This window comes from Narcine bancroftii, chromosome 12, assembly GCF_036971445.1.
Source record: "Narcine bancroftii isolate sNarBan1 chromosome 12, sNarBan1.hap1, whole genome shotgun sequence".
In the NCBI taxonomy this organism is placed as follows: domain Eukaryota; kingdom Metazoa; phylum Chordata; class Chondrichthyes; order Torpediniformes; family Narcinidae; genus Narcine; species Narcine bancroftii.
The window spans coordinates 26973293-26987871 of NC_091480.1; the positions used below are offsets into that span (position 1 = coordinate 26973293).

At 39.5% G+C, this 14579-nt stretch overlaps 2 protein-coding genes across 7 annotated transcripts in view; one reads left to right on the forward strand and one right to left on the reverse strand.

Moving 5' to 3' along the window:
* The window catches only part of ap5z1 (adaptor related protein complex 5 subunit zeta 1), a 48124-nt gene extending 42200 nt beyond the window's left edge, over positions 1–5924 (forward strand). Inside the window, exons 17-20 of one of the 6 annotated variants that reach the window (XR_011346999.1) lie at positions 762–1098; positions 1496–1638; positions 2571–2626; positions 4686–5924. Coding sequence is in view for 1 of the 6 variants with exons in the window: in XM_069904737.1 (XP_069760838.1) it covers positions 762–1035 (274 nt within the window). In the remaining 5 variants the exon portion in view is untranslated. Of the gene's footprint in view, positions 1–761; positions 1279–1495; positions 1639–2570; positions 2627–4685 lie in introns of those variants that run through there. The other 5 variants (XR_011346998.1, XR_011347000.1, XR_011347002.1 and 2 more) reach the window with 5 other exon arrangements.
* Positions 2746–14579, reverse strand: part of radil (Ras association and DIL domains) — a 54622-nt gene continuing 42788 nt past the window's right edge. Inside the window, exons 9-15 of the mRNA XM_069904736.1 lie at positions 14006–14178; positions 12099–12249; positions 10607–10797; positions 7384–7774; positions 6155–6273; positions 5300–5439; positions 2746–4903 (exon numbers count right to left, since the gene is read on the reverse strand). Coding sequence (XP_069760837.1) covers positions 4813–4903; positions 5300–5439; positions 6155–6273; positions 7384–7774; positions 10607–10797; positions 12099–12249; positions 14006–14178 — 1256 coding nt within the window. The 3' untranslated portion in view covers positions 2746–4812. The remainder of the gene's footprint in view (positions 4904–5299; positions 5440–6154; positions 6274–7383; positions 7775–10606; positions 10798–12098; positions 12250–14005; positions 14179–14579) is intronic.

Sequence of the window (14579 nt, forward strand, 5' to 3'; positions counted from 1 at the left end):
TGACCTCACCAATATCTTGTACAGCTTCCAGTGGCCTGTCACTTTAATTATCCATCTCACTCTGCCCAATGGGAGCTTGAGAAACATTTTCCATTCCAAACTATGAATTCAGGTTTTCTCTGTGTCAGTTCTGGCCAATTCAGTCTATTAACATGGCCTACCTAACCTGCTCCACATTCTCTGCAGTGAGGCATTCATATTCTGATTCCTTCATCAGCAGGTCACCAGTGCAGTTCATCTATCACCTATTCTCAGAGATTATAACAATGTAAAAAGTATTTTCTTGCCTATTCTCCATTCTGTCGAGAACAATACTGAAATGATTTCAAAAAATTACTAGCCATTTGTAACTCTGAGTTGCTAGTAGAACTTCAACCTCCTGCGGTGTCAGTCCCACCCCCTAATTTCAGACTTCACAGTTACATCCTATGTGAAATCTATAAACCATTTTAGATTTATAAATATATATTTCATCCCTTTTGAATATTGTGAATGAATCATATTAACCCAGTGTTTCTGCACAGTAATGTCTCTAGTAATTAGCCTAACCGCTGCATATAAAGTTCTCATTTTAATTAATTATTCCCCTCCTCAACTTGGTGTAACCAAAATGAATCAAGGAAAATAACTTCATGAAGGAAGGTTGGATTCCCTAATTTACTTAAAAGTTCTGATTGCTCTGTGATTAAGTCTTTGATTTTGTCAGTAAATAACTAGACCTGCTGAGACATAAAACTAACCAACATTCATTTTCTGCTCAGGGTCTCTCTGTTACTATCCAAGATGAGGCCATTTGTTCGGAGTGCTTTGATTTCCTCCTTGTACAGTGACGAGGATATTGAGGAAATCCTGGCCCGTGCCAACGAGCTGAACAATCTGCTGAAAGCTCCAAGTGTAGCTCAGTTCATACTAGGACCCTCTACGGACATTGCCGGCCCAAGGTGGTACAAAGATACAAATGCTTCACTCCCTCTCACCATGAGGATTATCAGCAAGGTGCTGCAGAGAGAGCCAGCCCCTGGATTCCCTGTGTAGGATCTTTGGACTTGTTTGAGTTCACGTTTCAAATGGTCTTAAGTTCTTCAGGAAGCCTCTTGAGTTGAGTGTTTAACCTTTGGTTTGGTCCAGTTCAGAATTTATTTTTTGTGTCAAGTAATTGGATGTTCTGCATTTAAAAGGCACAGATTACAAATATATGTTTAGTTCATCCACATTTAATCTATGTTTTCAAGTGAACTACTAGGATTTATTTTATTAAATAAAAGAACATAAAATGCTCATCATCCTATCCCTCGAGTTTGTGTTAGTGAACACTTTAATATTCTTGATGACCTAATGAAATAATTTGCTCCAAAATGGTTCTTTTCTCTTTGCTACAAGTAAGTATTTGTTGGTTCTGTAAGTGCACATCATCGATAGTAAGGCAAGATGTTTTGACAGTTAATTTTTTGGTAAGGTGACATTGTTAATTTGTACTTTATTCCTTTCTCCCAAGATGAATTTATCATTGCAGGGTTTGACTAATCCTCAAATGAGATCACTTCTCAATTCAGAGGCTGAACATAAAGTGCCTGTGAAGGGCATAATTTGGGTCGATCCACAAAATTGGAGTCAAAAATTCCAGTGGCCATGATGCAAGTACGTTCATATCTTTTTTTTTACTTTCTGGGAACTGTATTTAACTGCTTAATTACAGTTTGTTGTTTGAAATGGCTGTCATTTTACAGTCTCTTCTCCCCACTCTACAAAAACTAGAGCATTCCTACGAAACCTTTCAGAAGTTGAAATGGCCTAAAGTGAAGACCCATTCACTATTAGAGGCTATTTTCATGAAAGCAAAAACGGCTTTCTTAGTAAAAGCGAATTTTCATAATTTGAGTATTCGTAAAGCGGGGTAGTTTTATGGGGTTTCAAAATTTGAGTTGGAAATTTCAACAAGGATTCTTTTTGTTTTTCCAATCAGTACTTCTCCTGCCCCAAACTCAATCCTGAAATGGAAATCTTGTTGTGTCCACTCCACCATTCCATCACTCCTACTCAGCCCAACTCCCCATATCCTTTGATACCCTGAATATTTGGATAGCTATCAATCGCTGCCTTAAATGCACCCAATGACTGGCCTCTGCATCTCTGTTTTTTTAAATGGGAACCCTTCAATCCTGAAGTTGAGCCCTCTTGTCCTCGACTTCACAGTGTTGCCACATCTACTCTGTCCTGGCCTTTCAACATTCAAAATGCTTCAATGAGGTCCCCCCCTCATTCTTCTGAACTCCAAGTACAGTCCAAGAGCCGTTAAACGTTCTTCGTATGCTTATCGCTTCATTCCAGGAATCATTCTTGTAAATCTTCTATGAACCTTTTCCATTGCCTTACTTAAATAAGGAGCTCCAAACTATACCCCATACTCCAAGTGGGGCCTCATTGGGTTGTAAATGCAGTCTTTCTTGGTAACCTCAGCTGTGTGTTTCAATGGGTATCTCAAAAGGAAAAACAGATCATCCCATTGCTAACAAAGCCTGTTCTGTTATCGAGTGCAGGGATATTGACTTCTGATTTGTAACTCTTCACAGGAAATGAGACCAAGCCCTCCCAGATCCTGGTTAAATATGCCATTAAGGGCTTGACGGTGAGTCCTCTGACCCTTTCCACTCCTGTACATGATATGCACTATGGAAAAGTACTTGAATTCACACAGTGTCTTAAAAATATAAAAAATAATATTTACAAAGGAAAAAAGCTGATTAATCCAATGAAAACTAATTTTTATTTTGCAAAGAATATTTCAGAAATACTTTATAGCTTACACTATTTGAGTACACATTTGAAATATTTTAAACATTCCAATACATTATAAAATGTTAATTGAACAGCACATATTAACTTATATAATGGAGATAAAATTGATGTCATAATACTGAAAGAAGTATTAATTTCCAAAAATCTAAATGGTATGGCATAAATGTTTTGATCACTACCAATTAAGTCTGGTATCCAGGCTCCAGGCTTCTGTTAATTTATTGGGAGTTTTAAATTAGAAAATTAATCTGCCAGTCTTCCAGAGTTGGAATGTAATTGTGTCAAAACTCTAAATAGTATCATTTTGAACTTATGGCACCTGATTATCCACACAGAATTACTGAAATTAGAACATGTTGTTTTTGGATGTGTAATTCGGGTGAGATTAAATTACATTTATAGTTAAAACTAATCCTAGATGTACAAACAGTACTGGAGAAGCTCAGCAGGTCCATACGAAGCAAAGATATATAACCAGCGTTTTGGGCCTGAGCCCTTCCTTCCTCAAGGAATGGGCAAAAAGGTGGGTGGGGGGGAGGAGAGATACACAGGCCAACAAGTCATAAGTGGATATGGGGGGGGGGGTAAAGAAGCTGAGGTGATAGATGGGGTCCTTGATGAAGGGCTCAGGCCTGAAATGTTGGTTATACATCTGCTTCCGATGGGCGTTGAGAGACCTGCTGAGTTTCTCCAGTGTTGTTTGTGTATTAAACTACGATCACAGCGTAGGCAGACTTTCTTATTTAATTAGATTTTTAAAATTACATTCACGTGAACACTAATGCCCCCCTTTGCTATTTTGACATTTAGATCTCAATTGCATCTTATAAAATTTGTGCATATAACACTTATGGCTTATTTTTTAAAAAAGTTTAATTTTGTTCAGAGAAATTAGAAGGAAACTGCATTTTTAAAAATGACGCCTTAATAAGTGTTCCAAAAATCGTCTTAAATAAGTTCTCTGCTTCTTGAGTAGCTGAAAATTCAAGAATTCACCACAAAGTTTTAAGTTTAACAGCCGTCTGTATGGCCTCTGGCCACTTGGCATACTCCCTGTGCATATATGAAATTTGTTAATAAAAATGTTCAATCCCTAGATCACCACAACATCAGCAAGAATAGTTTCAAAGTACAAATGATTGAAACCCAGAGAAGACGACCACTAAAAACACAGCAGCTTTGTTGGCTCTTTTCAGAACTCTGAAGAATCAACTTTTTCAAACTGTCTGCCTAAACTGACATTCCACGTTAAGCAACCCCTATATCATAAGTGTTGTGATTAGTAAGGGATTGCTTAAGGTGGTATATGAGTGGGGGGAAAAAGTTTGAAAACTCTAAAGAAAATGGACCAATTCTTTTTCTCAAGTAAAATATTTCAGTAACAATTGGGTCTAGGGCAGTGGTTTTCAACCTTTCACCACCTTAAGTAATCCCTTACTAATCACGGAGCACTTATGGCTTAGGGTGGAATGTGAGAGTGGGAGGAAGCTTGGAAACCACTAGACCCATTGTTATTTTGATGACTGCTGTGTTATGATTAGTGCCCTATGAAATTTATATCCACCATAAGATGAAGAAAGTCACCCAACTTGGATTGCCTAAGGCCCCTCTCAAAGTAATTATGCAATTCCTCATCATTCTCTCCCTCCCCTTCTTCCCTGTCATTTTCCTCCCACCCTTCTTCAAAATACTCTTGTACAATGAATCAAAGATCTTATCTGACCATGCCAGGCTCCTGTTAGGATTTGCAATAATAACATTCAAATGAGTGTAGACGCCCTGAGTCAAGCTTGTACTTGTGCAGGTTTTAAGGGGGTAAAACTATTTTGCGACAGTTCATGTTTACTTTGTTTCTCAGTTTAAATCTCTCTCCCTTTTTCTCTTCTCAGACAAAAACTGGGAATCTAAGTTTAAATTCAATAAATCATTCAGTTTAAATCAAATTTAAAAACAAAATGAGAGCATCAAATATGCAGATGGCATTACCGATGTGGAGAAGCAATGTGCATAACAGGATTATGCTCTGATCTTTTCAGCAATGAGGAAATCTGACTTGGCAACAAGAAATCGTGGTCTTTCACCAGCCGAGCGGATCAGGTTAACTGCACTGGAATCAAAAGGAAGAAATTAGCTCCCCAAAAATCAGGAATTCCTGGACTTGTGTCTAGACAACTCTGTGTTCATAGGTTCTAAACTGTACTTAAAACTTAACTGATCCTGCGGTAAATTTGGATATTACTGAGAAAGGTTGAAAGGAAAGAAGGGCGCCGCTATTACAGCGCCAGGGACCTGGGTTTGAATCTGGCACTGTCCGTAAGGAGTTTTTGTTTCCTCTGTGTGGGCTTCCTCCAGGTGCTCTCGTTTCCTCCCACCCTTCAAAACGTACAGGGGTTGAGGGTCAGTTGGGTGGCACGGGCCAGAAGGGCCTGTTAACGTGCTGTATGACTAAATTTAGAATTGTTTTATATTTGACCACAGAAATAGATTAATGTCTAATGATTACCTGTCATAATCTGCTCCGATTAGGCTGGTTCCATTTACTGCTAGAATTCTGTCCCCGATCCCCAGTCTCCCATCAGAGGCTGCTGGACTGTCAGGCAGAAGGGTTCTGATATAAATTCCTGGGGATTTTAAGGATGTGTGCTGCAAATGGATAAGTTTAAAATGCACACAATCATTCATTACACAATCACAGAGGTTTGTAAATTTAAGTATTTGCTAACACATCTGCTCTAGGTCAGACGTGATACAAGAATCATAACTGCTAATGTTACTTGGTAGATTAATCTGGATTTTTTAAATGTGGTTTTATAATCTAGTAAGTAAAATTAATTATTATGGAAATATGTCAATTCAATAAAATTGAACTACTGTGTATTGAGTAATTGTGAATGTAAGAGACATGCATTGATGTGGACCATTTATGTAAACCACCCCACTGACTTAAAACTTGTAACTTTTCTCTCCACTGATGCTGCCTGACCCGCTGAGTATTTCCAGCATTTTCTGTTTCATGGTGGGTTTTCATACGTCATTCATGACATCCAAAGCATTCTCTTTTTACATGTGGTCACTGGAGTAATGTTGGAACCTGGAAATGGATAATAAAATTGGTAGCAACCAATTTATATGCTGCGAGCTCAAAGGGATCTTTTAAATCCATCTGAAACAACAAATGGGCTTTACTTCATGTCTGCACCACAACCCCAGGACTGCACTTGTGCGTTCAGGCTTCTGGAGTGTAACTTAAACTTGCAATTCTCAGATTCCACAATGAGATTGCTATTAGCTGAGCTACAGCTGATTACTATAAACACAATGATAAAATTACTGGCAACATGTATTTCAACTAACTCACCAGTCCATCGATCAGTCCCATTCCTAAACCAACAGGACCCCGTCCCAGCTCCACAACAAACACCCACTGTGGATCCTCATCGCCGGAGCTCAGGCTGGAAGATGTTGCAGATTCTCTTCCTGCCAAAAATAAAGGCAAGCTTTCACCTGTTGCAAATAAATGCAAGCCATTTTTACGTATATCTAGTGGGTGATAGTTTGCATTTGATTCTAGAGATAGCATATTATTCCGAATGCTAACTCTCTCAACCAATTAAACCATGGGGTTTAATTTCCAAGTCTGAAATCTGAGTTGTGGCCATGCAGGAACTAGTAAAGGTAGCTGGATGTTTCAGAGGGAACAGGGTAATTGTGTGAATAAAGTAATCTCAGCTCAGTGGTTATTCCACAAACCAAGGACTTGATTCTGTATAGAAATAAGGATTGTTAAAGTGAAGATGTTGAATTAAAGCTAAAGGTTTATCTTGAGGATACATCTGGTTAGGCCAATAGGATTCTAGTTTAATTCAACAATGTTCATTATTAAACTCTACACTTCAAAAACAAATTTGTCAATGGTCATAAGCACTAAACAAGCACCGTGTGTAAATGAATAATTATTGCAGCCAATGAACATTGGGGAACTCCTTAATAAGGAGTGTCAATTGCACCTCCCCCCCCCACCAAAACTGCAAAACCATTGATAGTTATGGACCCCATCCAAGCATCTCTTAAAGACTTGTAGAGTGGAGGGAGGGAAGAAAGGAATGGGGAGGTTGATTGTCTCCCAAACATTTTTATTCACCAATCATCTCTTCAAAAACTTTTTCTTCATCTCGCTTCCCAAATTGATCTTACGCTCTGCCAATATTTATCTGATTCCCTCAACTTCCCCTATATTCACCTCTTGTACAACAACATCGCCGCTCAACTCATTTTTTCCATGACTTCTACACTGGTAGGAAGATGTGGTTCAAAGGTCTAGGTGAGTACTTCGGTGTACGAGGTCTGTCCCATCTCATTCAACGCACAATGCGCGTTCCATATAGCATGACAAACATTCAATTTCAAAATCTTTATATTTTCCCATCCCTTTTGTGTGCTATCTGAAAGCCTATAAACCAAAACAAAAAAAAATACTTTTTGGCACTTTCACGAGAATTTGTTTAATTTTGACTAAACTACGTCCATTTCCCATTTTATACTCTTCACTGTGCAGTGTTGAACTTTATTGATCATCTCGACAGTTACCTTCTCCTTCATCAGCTCTGCTTCTGTATGTACCATGTCGACTGGAGTTTGATGCGAGTCTGCCATCTCCATTTGTCTGCACAAAGTTCAAAGCTGTATTTGGAGTCGTTAAAAAGTAGGCAGGATCAAATGGCTTCATACTTTGCCCTGGTATCCTGTGCCCTCCCTGGGTAGTCTGTAGATGGAGATTGTGCTCTTTGTGGCAGGTATTAAACTCGCCACATGATCCACTGACCCAGGAATTGCTCAATCTTGTTCCATCTTTTTCTGCATCCAGATTATCATTAATGTGGTTTTGGCCTGATTGCTGATCAAACATCTTGAGACTGCGATATGTATCCAGGTTGCCTGAAGAGAGTTCATGACAGTGGTCGTAAACTGGAAATTCAGTCTGTAAGAAATACAGCATGGAAGAAGTAATAGAGCTCAACACAAAGTCTTGAAGGTTCACTGGAATGAAAAGCAACATCAGTTATTTTAGTTCATTTCATAAATAAAGCAGTCCTGATTATTAGTTAGAGACAGGTGAGCTTTGAATACAAAAAGTAATGATCCCTGTTGTGTGTAACCTGCTTCATAAAAAGGTATGGTGTTAAGGCTACTCAGTATCTGAATTGAGTCACATGTATTTACAGATAATTAAATTAGCTTACTTTACCCTTCACTTTGATTGTAAATACAACTGGCACAATAATTAAAAAGGTCAATCAGGCTCATTAAAATGACATTACTCCAGCTCAAAACATAAAGCAGCACTGAATTTATTTTAATGTGTATGATTCATGTTTAAGGCAAATCTATGTGAGAGTTTACCACATGAATGACTGCGCAGAAAATAATAGATGTGTAGTTGGCATGTGTATACATTTGATAACTATGAATAATGTCCTATGGTTTCAGATAAATTGTTATGTCAACTACTGATATTTGGATAAAAACTACATCTGGTTCACTTGCTTTATTTAACAATATAGAAAATAACCCAAGGATGCTACATTGGTAATGAGTTTAGAATACTGTTGCTAAGTAGTAAGGCAAGTGTAAAGGAAATGAGAATGGGGCCTTCCAGATAATGTCAGGAGGTAGACCTATTGGAGGTTGTCCCAAGTGTAAAAAGTCTTGTCAAGGTCCAGGGAGAAGACACGAAACAAAGGCAGATGACCAAAAGTGAACCAAGGAAGATAATACTGGGGATGGAGCTGGAATTGTAGATATGTCAGTGAGTGTAATAGCATTGCAGACAAGGTCTTCTTTCAGGATACTGCGGGACTGATTGGAGATTTGGTGCATACGAACAAGACTGAGGGACTGTGTCATATGCTTAAAGGCACTGGATAAACGTATACTTTAATATTAAGGGATTTGTTTGATTCAGACTTATTAGAACTGATGTAAACCTTTTTCCTGACCAGAGCTTTAACATCGCTCATCAACCAGAGCTCCTTAAACTTTCCATATTTGACCTGCTCAACAGAAACATCCAGTGCCTGAATTCTTGCTATCTCACTTTTTAAAACATTCCTCTTTCCAGCCATCTCCTTACGTAGAAACAACATCCTCTCCCAATCAACTTATGCAAGTTCCTACATTATTGCTCCAAAAATCAGCCTTGCCCCAATTTAGGACTTTAACTTGCAGACCAGACCCATCTTTCTCCATAACAAGTCTAAGTACTCACTTGCCCTGTCTCTTTTCCTAAGAGGAGGTCCAGTGTTGCATCCTCTCGAGTAGAGCCCCAATATATTGATTGAGGAATCACTTAACAAATTCTACCCTGTCCAAACCCTTTGCATTGGGGTGCCCCAGTTAATATTTGGGAAGTTGAAGACTCCCAGTAAAACAACTCCTTTCTTCTTACAGCTGTCTGCAATTTCTCTACACATTTGCTCTTTCAATTCCAATTGACTATCAGGGCTGATAATACACCCACATCGAAGTGATCATTTCTTTCTCCCCATATTCTACAGCTTCACTAGGCAATCTCCCAAGAATATCATTTTGAAGTACTGTTGTTGTGTCCTTCATTATCAAACATGCAACCATCCTTCCTCTTTTACAGTCCCTTTATTATGACTGCAGCATATGTATCCAGGAAAGATGATCTGCCAGGCTTACCCTTCTCCCATCCACATTTCTGTTAATATCCCAGTCTCCTGAGCCAATCTACAGCCCGAGTTTATCTGCCTTACCTGTCATCCCTCTTGCATTGAAATAAATGCAGTTTATACCATGGGTCTGTCTTTCCCCCTATTTTGCTGTACTGTTACCTAGTCTGTCCTGTATGTTTGCTCCCTTTGAGTACAGTATTGGCCCCAATTTCTCATTTGCCTCATCCCCAGCCCCCTGCTAATCTAACATTTTCTGAGAAGCATGAGCAAATCTCCCTGTCAGAATATTGGTCCCCCTCCAGTTCAGAAATAACCTGTCCCTCCTGTACAGTTCACCACTTTCTCAGAAGACATTTGTGAGGCCAAATTGGGTGTTTTGTGTGCAGTTTTGGTCACCTAATTACAGGAAAGATATCGATAAGATAAAAAGTGTGCAGAAATGATTTACTAGGCTGTTGCCCAGACTTCAGCAAGTGAGAAACAGGTTGTTAGGACTTCATTCCTGGAGTGTAGAACAAAAGGAGATTTGATAGAGGTATTTAAAATTATGAGGGGTATAGATAGGTAGGCTTTTTCCAGTAAGGATGTGAGATACTTGGGTGAAAGGGGAAAAGTTTAGGGGGAACTACTTCACACAGAGAATGGTGGGAGTGTGGAATGAGCTGCCAACTGAAGGGATTGATGTGGGCTCAATTTAAAGAAAATTCTAGACAGGGACATGGATGGGAGAGGTAAGGAGGGCTATGGACTGGGTGCAGGTTGGTGGGACGAGGCAGAAAAATGGTTCAGCACAGACTAGAAGGGCCAAAGGGGCCTATTTCTATAAGGTTCTAAGGTTCACAGAGATTCCTTGTCCCCACTCTTCAACCACACGTTTATCTGGCCTATCTCTCTATTCCTGACATCACAAGCATGTGGCTCCAGGAGTAATCCAGAGATTACTGCCCAATGCATCTTTAGTCGGAGTTTTAAGACACTCGTCCCTCATTCACTTTCTCAAACAATAGACACAGATTTCTGAAACTAAAAGATCTGTCTCACATTTTCAGTTCACATCGTGCAGTACAACTATTGTAGATGATAGTTAAAAGAATGATTAATACAATTTCTTTTACCTGCATTTCCTTAGTTACAGCACATCCATTAGTTGAATGAAATTTGGTGCGCAGGCTCCAAAGAAAATGACGTACATACAACAAGTGTCTATACATGTTGTCATCTACAGTCTCTGCATCCAGATCCACCTTAAAATTACTGGTGGGCAGCACTAGAGGTGGATACCTATCAAAACTCAACAGAATGTCCTCTGTGGAGAAGAAAATATATGGGAACCTCATCGCATCAAGAAGAGTACAATTAACTTAGGCTTTCATCTGTCTTCGGTGCAAAATACACAGACACACAACCAGACATAACACACATGCAGACAAATAATACATACGCAGCACAAGTGTTCCTACATACAAATAAATAAATATTGTTTTGCAAATATGAGAGTGAGCAGTTCCTTTCGTTCGGCGTTCTCGCTGCCTGTGAAAAGAAGCTGATTGTCAGCCTCGTGCCACTGGCTCTGATCCTCCCGTATCTTTTTCCCAAAGGGGGCAGCTGAAGGATGCTGTGTGAAGGGTGGAAAGGGTCCTCAATGATTTTGCGTGCCCTCTTCACACACTGACCCTGGCAGATCACATCAACATTGAGGGGAGGGAGACTCAGTGATCCTCTCTGCCACTTGGTCCTGTTGATTGATCTTTGATCCATTTCTCCATAGCAAACGTATCACACTGTGATGCAGCTGACCAGGACGGTCTCAATAGAGCTCCTATAGCAGATTAACATGATGGTGGCCAGTAGCCTTGCCCTCTTCCGTCTTTTCAGGAAGTGCAGTCACTCTTGCGCCTTCTTCGCAAGTGAGGAGAGAGGAATATTGATTATATTATTACTTTGTGGCTTGTCAGGATATGGGCATTACAGCTCAGGTTAGCATATATTTTCCTTCTGCTTGTGGTAATTTGTGAATGGCATTTACATTTTCTTCCAGAATATTTGATCTATTTTCCTTCAACTTTTCTCCGATTGTGTTTCGGAAATAGACCAAGGAGCTTGGGCTAAGCTGATGAATAATGGCAGAGGGTCAGGAATTTGGTGACACAGAATGAAAGTGTTTGGCAAAGCAATTAAAGGGGGTAAGAGAGAAATATGTTTCATTCATCATGTGTTTGGAGCCTGGAATACACTCCATGGGTAGCCTGATGTATTGCACTAACAATAATGGGCTGCCTGCACCTCTGGAATCAAAATGCTCGAGTAGAAGTACCTATCTATTGCAGAAGGATGAATTTGAATGGAAATTGGGCTTGTCAGAATACAAGCCCAAAACTGATGGTGATTTTAAAGAGTGCTGAATGCGAGGAGCTCCTGAAGGGCCTCAGGCACTAAAGGCTTCCTAAATGTAATTAATACTGCAAATCTGATAATCAGAAATCATTACCAGAAATTAATAAGGCGATCTCCACTTTAAATATGCTATCAAGGTGCTTCATATAATATTGATAGTTCATACAAGGATCCTTCTCTACTAGCTCCGGGGTCTCTACTCCAAAACCTTACCTGTTTTGTACAGATTTTCCCTCTCTTCAGATCTTGGCTGCCATGCTGCTATGGGGTCCACTCCTGCTGCTTCTTGGTAGTGTGTTAGTATGTGAAAGAGTTGGCATGGGTTTAAGGCATAGAATTCTCTCCTAAGGCAACTCCAACTGCTCTATAACAAAACAAGGATTAAATAATCATGTAGAGACTGTAGATATTATACTGGTATCGTTAATGGCAATTATATCTATCATCTGCCTCAGTGTACTAACTTTATTTCATAAATTGAATCCAGAGATATCTAAAGATATTATTGGAGACCTGATATGTCAGAATATGCTAACCTCTTTCCTAGAATCACAGAATTGTCAACGGAAACATCAAATCAGTGCTGGTTCTTCCTAGAGTAATTTAGCTATTATCATTAACCTGCGCTTTCCTCACAGAGTGGTAAATTAATGTTTGGAGGTATCTGCCCAAATCCCTTTTTTAATTCCACAATTTAATCTACATCCAACATCATTTCAAATTTTGATTTACCCACTTGCGAAGTAAAGCAAATCTCTCACACGTCACCTTAATCTATTGTCAATAAATCTGTGTCCTTTGACCATTCTTCTCATGGGAATAGATCTCTATCAGCTGTAATTGTGAAATCATGTTAACTCTCCTTCAGACATTCTCTGCTTCAGGGAGAATAATTCTAACTTTCAAAAATCTAATTAAAATTACTCACAACCTGGAAGAATTCGTATTTATCAGATAATCAAGAAACAAATTCTCCAAATCTCATTTCCCCTTCCCAACTCCCTTATTAGATTTTCAAGATCTGATTATCATTATTACAAAAGGGACTTGGAATTGTATGCATCTTTCTACAACGATGCAACTTGTGATGTTCCTAAAGCCCAAGCTAAATAACTAATAGTGTAATCGTTTAAATTTGAGCAGTAACCATGTGATAAAGCTGCTGTAATGGCAGAACTGCCACTGGCAGAAATACAGTGCTGCTCCAAAGAGTTGAGCCTCCCAGTCCAAATGCCAGTGGCTCCACGCAGGAGTTAAACAGCCTATGTAAGGAGCCGGTAGTGTTTTTAATCTAAAATCCAAAAAGACAGCTCCTGTACACCACAGTGGCAACAAGGGGATTGCAGGAGCTGAAGGTGGGGGGGGGGGGGGATATCCCTCATTGAGAAGAAGTAGAGGAGATGACTCTACAGGAGAGTGACCATGGCTAAAGAACAGTGAGGGACTCAGCAACCCACACAGGCTGCAGCGACTTGGCAGTCAGGAGACACACGCAGACTGTGGGCTGGAATCATCAGAGCTGGGATTCGAGAGGGTGCTGAATGCGAGGAGCTCCTGAAAGGCCTCAGGCACTAAAGGCTTCCTAAATGTGTCGGAGGTTTGGATCTGGAGCTTGGGTGGCTGATGGATTGAACAGGTGTTTGTGCGGCTGCAGAGCCTGCTGGAGCACTGGAGGTGAATCCACGGACACTCAGTGACTCTGGGGGAACTCTCTTTTGCTTCTCTTTCTCTCATACAGTAAGGGGTGTCGGGTGACACTAATGGCAACACTTTGAAGGCAATTGTGTAATATTACATGTTCCGTGCTTTACATGACAATAAATGAATCTTGCCTAACTTATGAGGAGGTCAAATTATCCATGTTTAAATTTTACTCTGCTACAGAAATGCAGGGAATAGAAATATTGAATATGCCAGATATAATATAGCTTGCCTGCTATAAGCAATTGCCTATTTAAAGAAGTGGTTGCAGATTTCACTTATGCTTTCATATTAATTGTTTAGCTCCTTGAATATTGAAATCCACAAAAATTGTAGCTAAACTTGTTGAAGTTCACCCTAGCCTGTTACTATGTGGTGTGGATGGCAACAAGAGCAAGTCTGTTAACTGGTTCCATTACCTGCATAAGACTAGATGCTGGTACAGTCAGAAGTTTTACAGCACTGTTGAATTTGAAAAAAAATTCATCTGCGATGTTACCCATTCCTACATTTTGTATCCAGTCCATCAACAGGCGGAGACTGGTTTGTAACTGCTCTCCTTTTGACCAATGAAAAAAGTGTGGCCTTGAACCTGTCCAATAAAGACAGACAGATAATCAACTCTGAGTCTGGCCACTTTAAATGTACATTCTGTGTGCATGACACTTTTCAGGTTCATTGATGACAGTTCAGTGAAATGAGACACTTATCCACATTGCTCTCAGTATCAACATTATAGCAGAAACCACCAAATGCAGATCTCCTCTAACATCATGCCATAACCTTTTCCACACTGTTAATTCTAAGATCTGTTTTAAAATATTAGCTGACTGAAAGATGAGACATGTTTGAAGAGAATTTTATGTGCCAGATCTAGGATTGTATCTTTAACATTGCTAGTCTGACATGGAAAATGAAAGAAAACTTCCGTACAGTCTTTTATATTATGTGAAATGGTGTTAAAATATCTTCTACAGGTTTTTATAATTGTAC